Source organism: Phyllostomus hastatus, unplaced genomic scaffold, assembly GCF_019186645.2.
Source record: "Phyllostomus hastatus isolate PE091 unplaced genomic scaffold, TTU_PhHast_1.1 phas_scaffold_345, whole genome shotgun sequence".
Taxonomy (NCBI): Eukaryota; Metazoa; Chordata; class Mammalia; order Chiroptera; family Phyllostomidae; genus Phyllostomus; species Phyllostomus hastatus.
This window is the reverse complement of record NW_025334024.1, coordinates 31,116,562-31,135,035: the sequence shown is the minus strand read 5'-3', so window position 1 is coordinate 31,135,035 and position 18,474 is coordinate 31,116,562. Positions and strand designations below refer to the sequence as shown.

Genomic DNA, 18,474 nt, shown 5'->3' with positions numbered 1-18,474 from the left:
CACCCGGCCCACTCGGCGCGTTGCAGGCAGAAGGCTCCAGAACCCTGCTCTGCCTTTCCTGTCCGACATTCCTTCCTGTCCAGAGTTCTCTGAGCCCCCGCCACCCCCCGCCCCCTGACCAGAGGCAGGTCCTGCCCCAGAGGCAGGTCCAGGTAGGGCACGGGGCGGAGGGGGCGGAGGGGCTGGAGGCTGGAGCAGGACGGCAGCCTCAGGGCCGGCGTCCAAGGGCCTCTCCCCCGGGGGGCCCAGGCCCCTTCGTGGTCGGGTCACATGGCCTCCACCTCCCTAAGTGCGGGCAACAACTGCCTCCACGCAAACCCACGGAGGCACGACATGGCGCCACGCATGGCCGCAAGCCCTGACAGCCACACTCCAGGCCCTGAAGGACTCTGGTCGCCCGAGTGGTCCGCAGTGGGGCTCCTCTCTGGCCCCGTGTCCCCTCCAGCAGCGACCCGCAGGAAGGCCCCCGGGGCGGGGACGGGCCACCCCGGCGGGCGGGCACTGTCTCAGGAGACCGGGGATGTCTTCCCGAGGGAGCGGGCACGGGACCCTGGGGACCTGCGCTGCCGACAGCCTTGCTCCTGCGCCCGCCACCCAGCCCCTCCTGCTCCGGGCCGACTCCTGTGGCAGGGACGCCCCGGCCGCGGTCCGCGGTCCTCGGTCCTCGGCTGGAGCCGGTCCCAGCGTGTCCGGTCCGAGCACAGCGGGGAGTGGCCGGGATCCCCTCCCAGTGTCCTGCCGTCTGTCTGAACGAGTCGGCGCGAGGTGCCTGCGTGAGTGCAGAGCCGGGGGACCCTCCCGCTCTCGTTTTCCTGGGCCGTAGGTGCCGCCCTCCCGGCACCAACCGCGTACGTTAAACTAGAACAAACGACTGTTTCCAGGCGAATCAGCACGGACATCTAAGCCTTCTGAAAAGTAAAAACTTCTGCATAACGAAACCCTCATCTCTGCTCCCACCAAGCCAATTTCAATACACCCCGATGTTTAACGAACACAGTCCTCTCGGGGCAGAACATCACACAGAACGCAAAGCGTCCGTGGCTTCCGAGACCCGGGGCGGGGGTAGCGTGGACCCCGCCGACCCCTCGGGGCCCGGGGCTCCTCGACCCCCCTCACTCCTTAGGGGCGGCGCGTCCCCGGTCGGTCTCCAGAGCGGGTGTGCGTGTTTAATGCTCCTAGAACCCAAACGCCACCCGCTATAGCACAATTGCCATTTTATCTCCCAAAACTCCTCCGGCTTGACGTTTTTAAAAGGGCAAAAGCAGAAAACCCTTCGATAATACCCAATTTGTACATCTGCGGCTCCCCTCCGACCGGCACAGGCACCATATGTTTTTAATTATCCTAATGGCCCTGAAGAACCTGTTCGGTGGGAGACACACACGGTCCCTTCGCTCCTGGTTGGTCATCTAAACAGTTTTACCGGAGGAGGTCTGGTGGCCGGGGTGCGCCGGCGCGCGGCCTCGGACCCCAGCCCTCGACCTCGGGGCTCGGCTCCCACCCACGAGGCGGGCCGCCCCCCCCAGCCCCGCCGGACACCAGTAATTGGTCACATGTGACTCCGCTCGGGGGGACCGTGGAAGACGTGACCGGTGGTCCGGCGAGGCCGGGTCGGTGCGAGCCTGACTCGGTGACCAGGAGGCTGACACGTACCAGCCCACTCTGACCCCGGCTGGCTGGCCGCCTGCCCTCTGCGCGGGGGGGGGGGGCCACGCTAGGCCACCCACCGCCACTCGTCCCCACCTGGGCCCAGGGAACAGCTGTCAGGTGAGGGTCAGGCTTCCCAGAGGCCCCTCCCTGTGCGGGGAGGGGGGCAGACTTCGGCTCTTTCCCCTGAGGCGGAGACGCGGCTGAATAGCGGTGAGTGCTGAGAATGGCCGATTCTCAGACCCGGAGACGGCAGGAATCGAGGGCCACCCCGAGAGACTTTGTCATCATCTACGGACGGGGGGGGGGGGTGGACGCCACGGGCGCACAAGAGACCTGCCCAGGGTCACCGGGCGGGTTCAAGGCCTGGCCCCCACCCCCCCGCACCCCCTCCCGCCGGCCCCGGAAGACCAGACTCTCTGCCCGGAGCGGCCCGTCCGCCCCCGGACCCAGAGCTGCAGGTCAGCAGGGACGGGCGCTGTCTCTGTGTGTGCACGTGTGTGCACGCATGTGTGCACATGTGTGTGCCTGTGTGTCTCCGTGTGTGCATGTGTGTGCTCGTGCGCACGTGTGTCTCTGTGTGCACGTGCGTGTGTGTCTCTGTGTTCACGTGTGCGTGTCTGTGTGCATGTTTGTGTGTGTGCACGTGTGTGCTCATGTGCGTGTCTCTGTGTGTGCGCACACGTGTGCGTGCATGCGTGTGCTCGTGTGTGTGTGTGTCGGGGGACACTGTGTGCACTTGGGTGCCCCCCGAGTCGCACGAGGACTCACGGCACCGCACCGGTCACCCCAGAGCGCCCAGCGTTGATGCTCGGCGTCCCCCCGGCTCCACGGGTCATCCCGGGTGACATCCCGGGAAAGGATGGGAGCTTGTCACTCATAAAACGGGCGGAGGAGGCAGCGGCCGAATCCACCCCTTGGGGTCCCTGTGCGGATTCAACGGGAAAGATCACATGCATTCCCCTCCGTGAGGCACCCACCGCAGAGGTGGCCCCGCACGTGGTAGGTGTTTGATGTTTGGAAATGACCTTGGAGGACCGGGGGGGCCGCTCGGAGGAGCATGTCCTGCTGTGAAGCTGAGGGCGCAGCACCTGGGGACAGCGGATTTCCGGGGACGCTCACCGGTGTCGGAGGGCGGGTGACTGGGGGTCAAGGTTGTGACCCCTCAAGGGGGTCCCAGCGGCGGGCTGGGTCGCACTGAGTTTCCGTGAACATGTCTCTTTTCTGCACTGGTCGGTTTCAGCTTCTCGTGTGACTCTGTCTACGACCCTTCATCACTCGGATCTGGGGGGGTCCCCCCTGACACTGGGAACGCAGCACGTCGGGTACGGGGAACACGGCCGCTGACCACCGGTCTCGCCTGTCCGGGGAGCCCGTCGTCACCAGGCTTGGGGCTCAGGAGGGGACACCCCTCAGGCGTTTCCTCGCCCCCACGCTGCGGGACGGTCTCCCCCACGGCCACCTGCAGCCAGGGAAGGCGAGACCCCCAGGCTCCGAGGCCCCCGGACTCAGTCCTGACCTGACCTGACCTGACCTGGGGAGCGGGAGGCTTTTCCTTCAAGCCGAAGGGCCACCTGGGGCGGACGGGCCACCTCCCACCTTTGACCTGGGTTTCCCTGCCCCTGAGGTGGGTTCTGCCGGGCAGGTGAGTTAGGGGCTGCAGAGGGGCTGGGGGCCGCTGGCTCCCCACGAAGGTGGCCAGCACCCATGGCCCCCCTGCTGGGCTGGGCCAGGGACACCCCTCCTGCTCCCCCCAGCACCCCTGCCGGGGGGACACGCCCTCCTCCCGGGTCAGCAGGTGGGACCTGTGTGCATGTGGCCAACCCCACCCTCGCAGGAGGGAGGAAGTCACAGGCCCAGACCTGGCCGGCTGAGGGACCCCAAATGGCAGAGAGGGGGCACCTTCCTGAGTTAAAATAAAGTGGGGAGCTACAAAGTCCCCAGCCTGGAGGGGCTGCTCGCTCCTTTGGGTGAGAATGGGGCGGGGTGGCCACCGGACTCAGCACATCACAAGTGCGTCTCAAGGCCACTACACAGACGTGCCGCCCCCAGGAGTGGGGGGCCTTAATCACAGGGTCCACCGACCAGCCCCGCCCCTGACCCCGGGGCCCCGAGGGGGGAGGGCGCCTCCCAGCTTCCGTCCCGAGACGGATACAGCTCCCCCTCGCTCCCGCGGCCCCATCTGCACCAGCCAAGGCAGAGCGGGGAGGGCACATAAAACACCAAGTTCCCACAGACAACATCTGTCTTAGTGCAAACAATGGACCATTATCTTGTAAATAATTCTGATTAAGCTGCCGCATTTCCTCCCGAAACTGGTGGTGGGAGCGCTGGGGGAGGCTGCTGGGACCCCGGCCGCCGCCCTCCCGTCCCCCCTCCCCCTCCCCCCTGGAGGGGGGCAGCAGCCAGGGCAGGGCCTGCCGCCAGCCCCCGCCCGCCCAGGCGCCGGCCCAGCCCGGCTGGGTCCTTGCTCCGCTTCCTCGGGCCTCAGCCCCACCCTCGCCCCCTCCCTCCCCTGGTCCGTCTTCCCTGGGCCCACACCTGTTTTCTCCCCTTCCTGCTCCCTGCCTCCACTCCCCCTGCTGCCCAGGTCCCCGTTTCCGGCCTGCTCCCCGCCGTCCTCCTTCGACCTCTGCCCCCACCTCTCGTCTCTCTCCGTCCACGGCTCCGGCCCACTCCTGGTTCCTGTCCCACCGTCCAGCCCTCTCGGCCTCCAGCCCGGCTGTGGCTCTCCGCTCCGCACCCAGGGCTCACCTGCCCCTCCGACTGCCCCGGGACGCCCCACGTGCTGGGAGTCCCGTCCAGTCTGGGGACCCCCGGGCTGCAGGCCCCACACTGCCCCCTGACCTCTGATTGCCAGGCCTGGCCAGGTGGCTGGCGGGACCCCTGGGCTCGTGGAGTCCCCCTCCTCCCACCACCGGGGGACCCTCAGGACCCCGGATGCACCAGACCTCTGGTCTGAGCGTCCAGGTGCCGGGCCCGCCGGCCTGGCCGCAGCCCCCACAGCAGCTGCTGAGAACCGGCAGTCGCCGTGGCAGAGAGGGGGACGGTGCCCCACCCCCAGCAGGGAGATCCAGGCATTCACCCCAGGGTCCTCGGGGAAACTGCCGGGGTTTAAAGTTAACCGCCCCGAGTGTGACTGAGAGACACTCTCGGCCCAAAGTTCCCACGTGAAGGAAGGTGCCGGAACTCCCTTCTCACCGGCCCAGCACCCGAGAGTCCCACGCCCGCCTGCGGCAGAGCCGTCGGAAACAGGAGACAGCGCAGCAGGAGCGAGGGGCTGCGCCCTGTGCGGGCTGGGGGTGCGCCCCCGGGAGGGGTCCCCCTCTGGGCCAGGCCCTCGGGTGACGAGCACACTCGGACGAGAAGGGGCGGCGGGCGCCAGCTCCCCAGTCTCGGGTCGGCTCTGGGAGACCGGACGAGGTCGGCCACGGGGGCCTAGGAGACTGCGGAGGAGTGGAGGGGGCCTGGCGGAGGCAGAGCCCGGCCCACGGGGCCTGCCCGGGGCCGGCCTCTGGGCCCCAGTGACCGGGCTGTCGGCCCCGCCCTGCCCCCCCGCCCCCCCCAAGCAGATGCCCAGCACCCGCATCCACCAAGAAGAGCAACCGTCCGTCCTATAAAAGGAGCGATAATCTGTTAGATTAATTGCGAATTTGCTTTCCTCGCTCGGTTGCCCTTCCCCTTTTATGTGGATAATTGAGAGCACATTACGTTCACCCGACGACGGCTGAGGTTCAGAAGGATCGCTCCACCTGGAGAGGGCGGGTGGGCGACCCCACACCCGGCGGGGGACGGCGGGCTCCTCGGGAGCCCGGCCAGCTCCAGGCCCAGGGGCGCGGGAGCACACTTTCGCCCCGAAGTGGCTGCTGGGTCCCCCGCCTTCACCCCGAGGACACGGGCTCACACGCTGACAGGCAGGCGTGTGAGCTAGTGCCTGTGCCTCCGTGCATGCGGCGGCGGCCACGGCACCTCCGTCCGAGCGTCGTGCCATCCCTTTGAGAAAAGGTGAGGATGCAGGGAAGCAGTAGCCACCCCCCGAGTTCAGATCCCTTCCAGGAGTTTAGACCCTGGGAGTGTCGTCCGGGCAAACCTGCCTCCCAGCCCGGGTGCTGCAAAAGGGGGACCTGGAGGCTCTGCCCCTCCCCCTCCCTTCTCCTCCTCAACCCTCCCCTTCCCGTCCCTCCCCTCCCCTTCCCTTCCCTCGGCTGCCGGGGCCAACACAGCCCTCTCCCTGAGACGGGGAGGGCGCCCCTTGTCCCCTCGGGCCGGCAGGCCATCCCCCGCCCAGGTAGGATGGGTCCGGGCTGTGTGGCGGAGGACAAATCCAGTCCGACACAGGGGGGCTCATCGTGGCCGAGGGGGGCGTGGGGCAGCCGCCCCAGCGCGAGCTGTGACCGGAGCCAGCTCACCGCGGAGACCTGGGTCCGCTCTGCCCGCATGGCCGGGGGACGCACCTGAGAACACCCAGGGTGAGCAGGCGGCGGGGCGGTGGGCAGGGGTGCGGTGTGCCGAGTGTGGGGACGGGGGGCGGAGGGAAGCTGGGGTGTCCTGAACTGAGGGAAGGGAGGGGCTGGGACTCCAGCTGGACCTGTTGTCCTGGCGGGGGGGGGGGGAGCGGGGTCACCCCGCCTCAGGAGCAGAACCAGCTGGGGGCCCGTTGGGGGGGCTGGGCATCGGGGAGGGACGGGAGCGCCTCGAGGCCTGGCTGGGGGCCCCTGGGAGCCCTCCTGCTGTCCCCACAGGAAGTGGAGGACCTGGTCCCACCAGCGCACCCCTTTCTCCCCAAGGCCTGGCCCTCAGGCAGCCCTAGACCCCTGGGCCCCACCCACCCGGCGGACAGGGCCAGCGCCCCGGTGTGCAGAGTGGCTGTGGCAGAGGAGCAGTGCCCAGGACAACTGCCACAGCCTCATCCACGGAGCACCCTCCTCCTGCCCACCCACAGCCCCAGGCCGGCGGCTTTGTCCCAGAGGGGTCCCCAGGGTGCTTGTCCGAACCGAGGGGAGGGCGGTGCCCCTCCTTGCAAGCTGCAAATGTAGCTTCTCAAAGCGCTGGGCCCCGGGCCTTCTTCACAGACAGAGCCCAGCTGCCCACAGGGGACCGTGAGCCGTGGGTGAGCCGCCAGCCGGGTGGAACCCTGGGGGCAGGCCCTCTCCTGGCACTGCACCCACTTCCCGGGGCCACCCGCATGCTCCGTGCCTCGGTTTCCCCTGCCACGGGGCCCATGAGGGGTCAGGGCCTCCATGCGCAGAAGTCGCTTGGACCGGGGGTGCGCCCGTGTTGTCTGGCCCTCCCCACCCGCCGAGGTCGCCGCCCCCCAAATCAGAGGTCCCCTTGCGTCTGCGTGTTTGTGCACTGGCACCGTGGGCCCCCCAGAAGATGGCGGAAAGGCAACCAGTGGCCCAGCACACAGCCCCGGGAAACAGCAGGACCTCCGGCGGGGGGGGGGGGGGTGGCGGCTCCTCCCGAGACTCCCACCAGCGAGCGGGACGCGAGGGGCGTGGGGGCGCCGCGGAGCGCATGGACACCACCACTCAGACGGCGCTGCTGTTCGCCAGCGTGTTTATTAGCAACACCGAGATAAGTTACGGAAGCGTTTTAGTGTCGTCTTGCATTCCATTCCTACGCGACCTAACAGGCAACTCTGCAGACAGCACGCACAAGGGGGGGGGCGGGGGGGGGGGACACCGGACACCGGTCCAGGAAGCTACAATCGTCACAACTCGCATGCCTTCGGCCCCGGGGCGCCGCCTGTCTCTTCCAACGACTCGGCGGCACTCGGCGGCAAAGCCCACGACAGTCTGCAAGTGCTGGGTGTCCAGGTGCCCTCGGGTCCCGGTACGTGTGACACCCGTCACGGCGTCACACTCGCAACGTCGCGGCTGAGACGCTGGGCAGGAAGGGACGGCCGCCCTCCTCCGAGTTCTTCTGCAGCGTCTCTGACCAAGGACAGGCCCGTCGTCAGATTCGGGGCGCCCTCGGGGGCCGGGGGGAGCTGGCTTTTCGCGGGCGGGGGGGCCTCCGACCGCCAGCGCCAGCCACGGAGGACGCAAGACTCGGGTGGGTCTCTCCCGTTCCGGTGACTCAACTCAGCACCCACGGCGACGCCGGGCCTGCGGGCAGTGTTTTAGCCTCCCCGGCGCCGGCGGCGTGCCGAGCGCAGACACCCGACGCCAACGGCGACGACGCGGTCGGCACCCACGTGGGCCCGCGGTCTTCTCTTGGCTCCGCGCGAGTGGCGGGTGACGGGCTGCAGACAGCCACCGACTGAGGAGCAGGGACACACAGGGGCAAGTCCGGCTAGACCGACTGGGACGGGGGTCACTTACCTGCAAGAGAACGTGCAGATTCATTAAACGGGCCGGGGACTGGGGTGGGAGGGGTCTGCGAGCTCGGGCGGGGCCGCCCCCCCGCCCCCCGCCCCCCGCGGCGCGGCAGCTCCGAGAGCGGCCCTGGGCCGTGGCCACAGCGAGGACAGGGCGTGGCTGGAGCGGAGGGGCTGGCGGGCAGAGGGGGGCTGGCGGCCGGCACCGAGCATGGTGACAGAGGCCACGGGGCCACAAGCCTCCGGAAGCGACTGTCTGCCCTTTTGAGAAAAGAGCCACCGGCCCCACCGTCCACTGCGTGGCTGGCGGAACGGGACTCTGCTCAGAGCGGCGGCGCTGAGAGGGGGCGAGGCCTGAGGGGACGGAAGGAAGGAAGGGGGCACGCTGGGAGAGGTCAGGGTGGCCGCCCGGGCCGCTGCCGTCCAGCGTGTGCGAGGTGAGAGGGAGGAAGCGCCCCCCACTACCGAACTCTGGAAGGGGCTCCCCACTGTCCCACGGCCGCGAGAGCGCCCTCCCCCTCCCCGCACACGGGCCAGACAAGTGGTTTCTCCGTAACCTGGGGCAGTGAACTGGGGCTGTCGGGGCCACTGCTGCGAACCGCCCTGCCTTCTCTCCTGCCCCCTCCCGGGCCCAGGGGGTCGCTCAGGCTGGGAGCACAGGGTCCTTGTGCCCAGGACAGACGCGCTGACCGAGTGTCCCAGGTCGGCCTGGCTACCCGACAGGTGGTGGCGTCAGAGGGAGAGAGCTCTAGAGGGCAGATGGCAGACACGAGGCCCCTGGGCCGAACCCGGCCCCCCACCTTGTGTTATCCGCCCGGCACCTGGTTTCTGCCCGGCGGCAGCACCGAGCTCCTTGCCCCTAGTCAAGGAGCAGTTACACGTACACACAGTCCGAAAGTCACACTCGGCCCTTTGAAGGCCACCGCGAGGCTGATGTGGCCCCCGGTAACAAGGAGTTCGACCCCCTGCTGCAGAGAGTAAGGGCCAGGCGCCGCCCCGCCCTCCGTCTGGCTCTGGCTCCTCCCGCCGGCCCTGCCGCCAGGCTCAGCCCAGGACCCAGCACCCTCTGCCCGGGAGACGCTGCCCGCCCCGGCCCCCGCCGTCCGCCTCAGGGCAGAAGGGCGAGGAGCACGGGCAGCCCGCCCCAGGCGCCGTGCGTGCAGGCCCACGCCCTCTGCGGACTCGCGGGTCTCCATGCCGCTGGCTGACCCGGCACGTCACCAGCTCTCTCAGACTGGACGAGGGGCTGCCCACCTCGCCCGGTCGGCCCTGTGCCCCAGTCGGACACCACGTGGGTCCTGTCCCGTCCCCAAGCCCCGGCCACACCCCGCCAGCAGCACCACGTGCTCCCGAGTCCCCGCACGGCACAGAGGGCCTGGCCGGCACAGTGCTCCGCCGGACCTGGGAGCTCGGCCACTTTGACTGGGGCGGGGTCTCCCGTGACAAGGCCAGGGAGCCCGGCCCCCTCCAGAAACAGGGTGCGCTCCTCCAGCTCCCCCCGGGGGGCGCCATGTCCTCCTCGGGACAGCTGTCACTCGTCTGAGGGCTCCGTCCCCGCTGGGGAGGGACCCCGTGAAACCCCCGCGCCTGCTCTCAGCACCCCACACGCCACAGGCCTCCCTCCTGCACCGGGGTCGGCAAGAGGCCAGCTGGGGTGCGCAGTGCCCACTGGCCAGGGCCCCTGGCCCCCAGCACCCGGGAGCAGAGCACCCCAGACGCAACAGCTGGGAGGCAGGCACCTGCACTGGAGCCTGCGACGCCCGTCCCCGCAGGTGCTGGGTGTGAAGCCCCTTTTCTGAGTCACCTGCAGGCGTCAGAGGGGCAGCTGGCGGGGCTCCGAGGGGCGTCCCCGTGATGGGAGCGGTTTGTGGCCAGCTTTGGTCACGTCTGCCCCCACTAGGACCCAAACAGAGGGCGCCCCGCACCCCGCCCCCTGCACAAGCCTGTTTCCAGGGCATCGAAGGCAGGTGTGGGTTTGCCTCCTGGACAGAACCCGGTGGCAGCCTCTCGGAGCCGAGAGATGCTGGAGCAACGCTCTGCTTCCGCAAGGCCCCACCCCCTGGGCAAAGCAAAGTGCAGCACCCGCCGGCTGGCCCTGGGGTGGGGGGTCTGCGTCCACTCTGCAGGGGCAGGAGGAGGGAGCTGGTGTCTGGGCTCCAGGCCTCCCATTGCAAAGAAGAGCCCATGGGCGTCCACGGCTCCAACTGTGCTTGCGCTCCTTGCCATACTGGAAACAGAGGACACTGGACTCGGGGGGACGCCCGCAGCGCGGTGCCCGTCGGGAGCCCAGCGGACCTAAGTGTTCCTGCTGGACATCGGCTCCAAGGAGCAGTGCCCGTGCCGGGGCCCTGGGCGCCAGGCCGCCGCGGCAGCCGGGGAGGAAACCAGGGCCAGACTCCGCAGGAGGTGAGCCCAGGGCCTGAACACCCCGGAGGGAGAGGGCGGCCCCTCTGCCCCGCCGCCCAGGAAGACACGCGGCGGCCGGAGCAGGGCCCTCGGCTGCGCCCCAGCCCTGGCCGACAGGTGCGGGAGCTCCAGGCCGCATACACCCACCGGGTGCCAGAGAGCAGGGAGCCCAGCTCTCTGGGACCCTGCAGTTCAGGGCCAGTCTCGGCACCTCGCCCTGAGGACAGGCCGGGGCGGAGGGCAGTGGAGCCCAGACCTCACCTGGGGAAGCCGCCAGGGTGCCATTGGCCTGGCCTGAGGGGCCACCTGCTCCCTCCCAGGCTCCACCGCCCAAGGGCAGAAAGGCTGGCCGGGCAAAGGTTCTGCAGGTTACCAGGAAATGCCGAGGGCAGGGGGTGGGGTGGGCGCTACTGTTGGGGGGGGGGGAGGCTGGGCAGCACCCTGGGGCCGCGGCTCAGAGGGAAAGGGGCCCACAAGGCGGAGCAGGCTCGCGGATGCCTCTCCCACCCGCCCGGAGCCCGGGACACCGCGGGGCCCGCCCGCCCCCGCACCGATGGGACCTGAGGAAACGAACGGGGGCCACGAGAGCGCGTTCCGACGAGATCGGGCCCGGGAACACACGGGTTCTATCTGTTCTGATGCACCGGTTTCTGGCAGGACGCAGAGCCCTACTTGGGTATTTGAAAGGACTGAAACAGGCTTAAAAAATCCCCAAACAGCAATAAAAAAAAAAAAACGACCTCAATCACAAGCTTAAAAAACAATTAAAAAAAAAGTTAAACGCCGCTCCCCCAGAAGGAAAGGGGAAAAATTGGACTGACATAAAACCCTTTTCTGCTTCTTTTAAATATTGTTTTGAACAGCTTCAAAAGTAACGAATTGTGCGTGCAGCTAAGAATAGATCGGGGCGCTGGGTGGCGGCCTGGGAGCCGCTCAGCAGCAGGCTGTCAATATTTTTCGGGGCTGTCAGAGATCCATTTAGTGATTTCTGACAATTCAAAAAATATCTCTGGCTGCTTGATCCAGTTCCCGATGAATTAGGGAAGGACAGGGAGAAAGAAATGTATCAATTTAAGTCATGAACCGAGTCCAGCTTCCCGAATCCCACTGTGCGCGGGAGCGTCAGCACTCGGAGGCCGAAAAACACTCCCTGTCCCCCTCCTCCCTCCTTCCTCCCTCCTTCCTTCTCTGCCTCCCTTCCTCCTTCCTTCCTCCCTTCCTCCTTCCTCCCTCCTTCCTTCCTCCCTCCCTGTCTCCCTTCCTCCTTCCTTCCTCCCTCCTTCCTCCTTCCCTGCCTCCCTTCCTCCTTCCTCCTCCTCCCTCCTTCCTTCCTCCTTCCCTCCTTCCTCCTTCCTCCCTCCCTTCCTCCTTCCCTGCCTCCCTTCCTCCTTCCTCCTCCTCCCTCCTTCCTCCCTCCTTCCTCCCTCCCTGTCTCCCTTCCTCCCTCCTTCCTCCCTCCCTGTCCCCCTCCTCCTTCCTTCTCTGCCTCCTTCCTCCCTCATTCCTTCCCCCTCCCTTCCTTCCTTCCTTCCTCCCTTCAATCTTCCTTCCTTCCTCCCTCCCTCTCTTCTTCCTTCCCGCCCTCCCTCCATTCCTTCCTTCCTTTGTTCAACAAGTGAAGCCAGTCATAGAAGTCCATGCACAGGTCAAAAGGTCAAAGGTGGAAGCGACCACTAGCATCTGCCTCCCGCAAGAGGCTCTGGGGCTGAGCTTCTGTTCAGAGAGAAGCTTCCAGAAGACCATCTGAGTGCCGAGAGATCGACTCCAACGCTCCCCACACCCGCCTCACATTCCCCTGAGCCAGCTCCAGGCCGCATTCAGGTGGCCGTCCCTTTCCGAGACCGGGGGCCCCTCGGGGTAGCCCTGCCCTTCCAGGAGGGGAGACGGGCTGCCCCGGGCGGGCAGGCGGGGGCCTGAGACACACAGGGTCACCAGCCCGGCCCCCGGAGCGGCGCGAGGCACGCTTCTCTTCAGAACGACAGACCCTCAGATGGGAAGGACAGACGGACAGAGGGCAGCAGCAGGACAGAAGGCCAGAGCCGCAGCTGCTGCCGGGGGTGTGTCTAAGGACAGTCCCAAGCACCCCGCCCACGCCTCCCCGAACGGGAGAGGGGCCCCCACCTCCGGCGCGGGGTGGGCCACAGGGCCACAGCGGCCCCTGCGGCCACGGGCGAAGGGCGCAGCGCAGCCAACGTGGCTCAGCAAAGCGGTCAACGGGGTCAGCGGTGAGGCACCTCACGCGTACGTTCAAAGTCCCGAGAAGTTTGCAAGTTACCATGCCTGTCTCTCCTTTCGTCCTCTCAAGTGTCTTTCCCCTTCGGGACACGGATCAGCCGCGGGAGCCGCGCCCACGGCCGGACGCCAGCCCGTTCCACCGCGGCGCCGGCGCTCCAGGCCGCGCCCCGGACCTCGAGGGCGCGAGCCCGCCCTCCCGCTGAACCCGCTGAACCGTGGCCGTCCACACGGCACACGGAGCCCGCCGGGCCCCGGCCCGTTCGGTTCACAGTCTGCTCACGTTTTTCTAAAACACGCACCCTTGGCCCTGAGGTTCGGGGAAACGAGGAAGAGGAGGCTGGGACTTACCGCACAGGTCGGGCCTCTTGACGCCCCCGGGGCTGGCCGAGCTGCCGGCGAGTCCGTTGAAGGCGGCCAGGCCGTCGGCGCTGTAGGCCCGCAGCACCGACAGCACGCTCGCCGGCTTCTCCAGGCCCGGCGGCCCCCGCTCCGGCCTGGGCAGGCCCGCCACGGCGTCCTGGGCTGGCAGGAGGCCCGGGCTGTGCCACGGCTTCTCCGACGCCGGGGGCAGGGCGGGCGCCGGTCCCTGCACCGGCTGCGGGGCACCCGAGGGCAGCAGGCCGTCCACTCCGTCGCCGTCACCGTCACCGTCGCCACCGTCCTTGCCGAGGGCGGAGGGTGGCTTCCTCCCCGTTTCCGGCTCCGTCTCGGTCTCCTCGCCGTCGTCCATCGCCCCCTCGGGGGAGTCCGCATCCCTGGAAGAGGCCTCGTCGTCAGAGAGGTCATCCCCCTCGGCCTTGTCCGTGGTGTCGGGGATCAGGATCGGGGCGTCGTCTTCCGCGTGGGCCTTGCCCTCGGGCCCCTTGCTGGGGCAGGCGCCGGGGGCCCCCAGGCCCGCCGCGCCCGGGTACACGCCGAACTGCTTGTAGAAGTCAGACGGGAAGCTGCAGAAGGCGGGGTCCACGGGGCCGGGCCACGCTCCGGGCTTCTGCTCCCCCGGAGCCTCGCGGGCCGGTCCCTGCACCGCCTTCTCCGGCGCGGCGTCCAGGGGCCCCATCACGCCGGCCAGCGCCGTCTCCTTGCCGGCCTGCACCGAGGGCAGCAGGGCCGCCCTGCAGGGCTCCCGCAGGTGCTCCGAGCAGGGCGCGGCCGCCCCCGCCGCGGGGTCCTTGCGCTTCGCCCTGCCCAGGTGGTTGGCCTGCAGGTGCAGGGCCATGAGCTCCGTGGAGGACGTGGTGAAGGCGCAGAACAGGCAGCCGTGCCACGCGACGCTGTCCCGCACCGTCAGCTGGGAGCCGGGGAGCGCGGCAGCCTCGGGCCGCACCGACAGGTCCAGGGGCTCGTACTGGGACTTCTCCGACTTCCGCGCGGCCGGCCTCCTGCCGCCGTGGTCCTCGCCGCCGTCCGCCCCGTGGGCTTTTGCAGAGGAGGGCGGGTCGGAGGGGCCTTTGTCCTTCGCGTCCTTGTCCCTCTTCAGGGAGCTGAGGACGAAGCTGTCCATGAAGGCCTGCAGGGACCCCTGGAAGCTCACGCCGTTGCTCACGACGCTGGGGTAGGCTCTTCCGACCTCGGAGAAGTGGCCGCCTTTGGGAGGGAGGTCGGCGCCCTTCAGCGGGTCTGGGGGGGCCTCCAAAGACGTGCCGGCGGCCTGCGGGTCCCCCGGCGAGAGCACGCCCGCCACCCAGGGCTGTGCGGCCGGCGCCCCCCGGAAGTCCACGCCGGGGAGGCCCTTGAAGGCGCCCCTCAGGATGTCGGGCCGGACGAACAGGGAGGCTTTGCTGGGCAGCTCGTCCCTGCGGTCCTGGCTGGGCGGCTGCCCGGACAGCGGCCCCGCCCCGTTGGGCCGCTCCCGGTGGTGGCGCTCCAGGTGGTACTTCAAGGAGGCGGACTGGGTGCCGGCGTAGTCGCAGTGTGGGCACTTGTAGGGCTTCTCACCTGCGGGGTTGGGAGAGGGAGAGAACAGACAGGGCTTAGCTCGCTCGGGTGTGCTGCGCGGGGCGGGGGCATCCACACTCGTTCTTGGAAACAAAGCAGCCCCAACTAATAATTAGTCGGAGAACAACTGCTCTTTAATAGAAGAATAATTCGCACTCTTAAGCCTTTTTAATGATTCCGTACCATCGGGGACTATTCAGGAATGACATACTATCTACACACAATTAGCTATCTCTTTCTTTATCTAACATGCGAAAACGACTATAGGTTTTAAAAGCTATGATTATGAAAATTAAGCATAATAATTTCAACCGCAGCGATCATTAAAAGTAGAAGTTTCAAAAGACGGAGCATGGAACAAATGGCTGGTCGCAATATTCCGTGTATACAATAGCTCTAAAATTTGTTTAAATTATACACATGGAAACCATTTTTAAACCTAAAAATTTTATGGCCTTGTTACGCAAGACTGCAATGAATGATTTAAGCCTTGCTCTGCGGTAAATCATGGATATAATTAGCAAATGGCACGCGGCACGAGCCATTCATCATTATTTGGAGGGTACCATTCCAGACGGGCTCGGATATCTGCAGGCCCGCTGCACTGTGTCCAAATACAGAGCTATAAATACCGATTCCATAAAATATTAACGCCATTACGGTGCATGATGACGGCAGCGTGCGAGGACATATAGTTAAGATAAAAAGCAGTCAATAAAACTTAAAAGAAAATGAGTAATAAAAAGGCACAAAAATATATTTAGTTTCTGTATTTGAAATTAACATTATCTACTGGTCTTTGTATCGCCTTAAATTTGTCCTAATGGCAAAGCTAATGCTCCGGTAGTAAAATGTGTAATTTACCTGTAATAAGCGCTTTCTAGAGAATAAAAATAGCTTTAAGGAGTGTTTTAGGACATATAAGATCATCTCCATGAATTAAATATTTATTTAAAGGGGGCACCCACTAGGCGCCGGCACCCGCCTCGTGGCCTGCTGCAGGTGGGGCGGAGGGGACAAGAGACGGCACTCGCTCCGACGCACAGACACCCCAGGAGCTCGGCGGCGGCCCGGGTCTGTCCCAGACGTGGGGATGGACAAGCTCTCCCTGGGGAAAGGCGGCGTGAGGGTCCCCGTCGGCCGCCCACAGGGCACCGGCAACGCCCATGGTGATTTCTCTGAGGGAGCTCCGTGTGTCCACCCTGCCCTCGTCCACGGCAAACCAGCCCAGGTCACGTCTCCCTGCGCCTGGGTGCAGCAGGAGCCGTGACTCCCGTGCTCCGGGTGTGGGCGTGTGGGGGTGACACCGTTGACGAGGGAGGGCGTGGTGTCCAGGAGCACCGGCAGCCCGGTGCCGAGCAGGGCGGCACGCCACTCCGGCTGGGCACCAGTCTCCCCCGTGTGGCACTGTGGCCCCTCACCCAGCAGCGGGCTCCTGGGCAGCGCGGAGGTGGCCTGGGGGGGCCTCTGAGCGGGCAGGCCCCTCCGGCCCTGGCTGGACCGCTGCTGTGGGCCTGGACAAGGGTGCTGTCCCTGGGTGTGAGGCCCACGCCCACGTCCCCACTGCCGTCTGGACACCTCGCCGGAGACCAGGACACGCTCCGTGGGACGGGCGCCGCAGACGGGCACTCGGGGAGGCCTGCAGCCGGTGGGCTGTTGGAACACGGCGGCCCCTGAGGCCGAGGGGGCGGTGGTGGGCTAGGGGACGGGAGAGCCAGACCAGGGACTCGGGGTTTGGCCCGTGGGAACCGGGGGGCTGGGGTGAGGCCTGCGGGCACCGGGAGAGATACAGGCTGCATTCCAGAGACACACCTGGGGCGGATTAGGTGTATCGGAGCCATCGATCACCTTGGGGTTTGCAGACGGCACCCAGGCCCTCGCTGGGGGGCTGCGGGGGAGGTGCGGATGGAGCCCGCAGGACTGGGTGGGGCCCCCGGGGGGGGACGGGCATGTTTCCAAGGGACACGCATCGGAAACGCACACGGGGCTGCAGTTCTCGAACCGGGCTGTGCACGGCTGTGCACGGCGGTGCATGAGGACTGCTGGGCGTGCGACCTCCCGCCCTGACGCCCTGGGTCTGGGGCGGTGGACCTCGGCCGGCACTCCACCCGCATCCCTGGCAGCTTGGAGGCAGGCGAGAAACAGCACACTCTGAAAACCCAACGTGGGGTTGCTTGAGGAGTTTTAAAAACAGCCGACACCTAATCCCACGTCCACCTCCAGAAATTCTGCTCGCTGGCCGGGCCTGCGACCTGGGCACTAGGGTCCCTCCCGCCCCAAGTGGCCCTCCCTGCGCCTGGGGGGAGGGGCCCCGGCAGAGCTCTCAGGGAAGGGCCTTCCGGGGCGCACAGCGGGCAGCCGGGAGGGGTGGGGCCCCTGACGTCTGCACCGGGGAGGCGCTGAGCACCTCCTCCCCGGCCACGCGGCAGGCAGGGGCTCCTGTGCTGGGAGGTTTCGGGCCAGCTCCAAACCCAGAGACGCCTGCTGTGCACACTCGTGTGCACACACCACACAACACACGCACGCACATGCATGCACGCCGACACCTGAGTCCCCAGCGGGGGTCCAGGCCCTGGAGTGTCTTCACGGGTTAAGTCGCCGCATATAGACATGCAGGCTCCAGAGACCCCGCTGCCCCCTGTGCCTTCCACACGCCCCGCAGGCCCCGCCCCCGGCATGGTCAACGCCCCCCTGGCGCAGGCCCCGCCCCCGGCGCGGTCACCGCCGGCCCCCCCCTGCGCAGGCTCCGCCCCCGGCGCAGGCCCCGCCCCCGAGGGCAGGGAAGCAGGCCAGTAGGCCCGCTGCTCCCGGCACCCCGCTCCCCAGACCGGCGCCCTGCGAGCCGGACCGCCCCTTTCATTTGTGTGTGTTCAGACAAACCAACGCAAACCCTGGCCTTATTTTCTTCGTGAATCCTCAGGATTTGAACCACCGCCCAGCCCTCTGCCTGGAAGCCCCCCCGACTTCCTCTGAGGGTCCCAGTCCCAGCCTCGGGCTGGGGTGGGCACGCCCCCGTTAGGGTCTCCAGGAGGCCCGAGGGTCTCCTTCCCACTGGGCACGCCAGACTTTCCGCCCCGAGGGCACAGGCCTGCGTGGGGTGGGCGTGGGGCCGGCGGGCGTGCGGGGCCAGCGGTCCAGGCCTGCTCTTCCGTTCTGTGTTCACCCACACCCGAGTGCACCTGTGCTGCTGAGAGCCGCTCCGGCGAGCGTCGGCCATCGGGCCCAATGCCCGCGGCCCCAGGCAGGGCTGGCTTCCGACGCCCGGGGCCACCCAGCCCCCGCCCAGCAGCCTTGTGGCGCTGGCGGCCCCAGGCCCTGGCAGCAGCTCTGTCTACCTGAGCGATTGGTCAGTGAGGCCATAAATGAGTCCAGACCTTCAAGGGGCCCACTCGGGCTGCCCCGAGCTCTCCCGGGGGTCACCCCAGGATGTTTGCGACGCTGCCTCTGCCTGTGCCCCTTGTAGGAGCCTCACACTCCGGGCCCTTCAGAGCCGGGCTGGTCGGGGGCTGCGAGAAACAGCAGGCCGGGGACCCAGGGCCCCTCCCACAGGGTGGCAGCCACTCAGGCCCAGCCAGCAGCGGACATAGGGACCGCTGACGTGCCGGCAAGGGCCACACTCCGGATTTCTTCCTGCGACTCCTTCTCTGAAATAGCGGCACCACCAACACTCCTCCCCAGACGCGAGGGGGCCGCAACCCCCACTGCGCAGCCCGAAGACAGGGCCCAGACCCGCCGGCCCTCGAGCCTGGGTCCAGGGAAGGACAGCCAGCGCGAACACGGCCGGACCTCCCCCAGCCTTTGTGGGGAGGGGCTCGTGGCCGCAAGGAGGCTGTTCTGGAGGGGGGCTGCGCTGGAGAAGACACGCTGGGCATGCAGCAGCTCTTTGCTGCGACGGAAAAGAAACCGTCGGAACCGCCTTACGGGAGACA

At 67.3% G+C, this 18,474-nt stretch overlaps 1 protein-coding gene across 1 annotated transcript in view; it reads right to left on the bottom strand.

The window, feature by feature from the left end:
* Positions 1-18,474, bottom strand: part of ZNF536 (zinc finger protein 536) — a 312,709-nt gene that overhangs the window by 78,943 nt on the left and 215,292 nt on the right. The window contains exon 6 of the mRNA XM_045818413.1: positions 12,959-14,545. Within this exon, the coding sequence (XP_045674369.1) occupies positions 12,959-14,545 (1,587 nt within the window). The remainder of the gene's footprint in view (positions 1-12,958; positions 14,546-18,474) is intronic.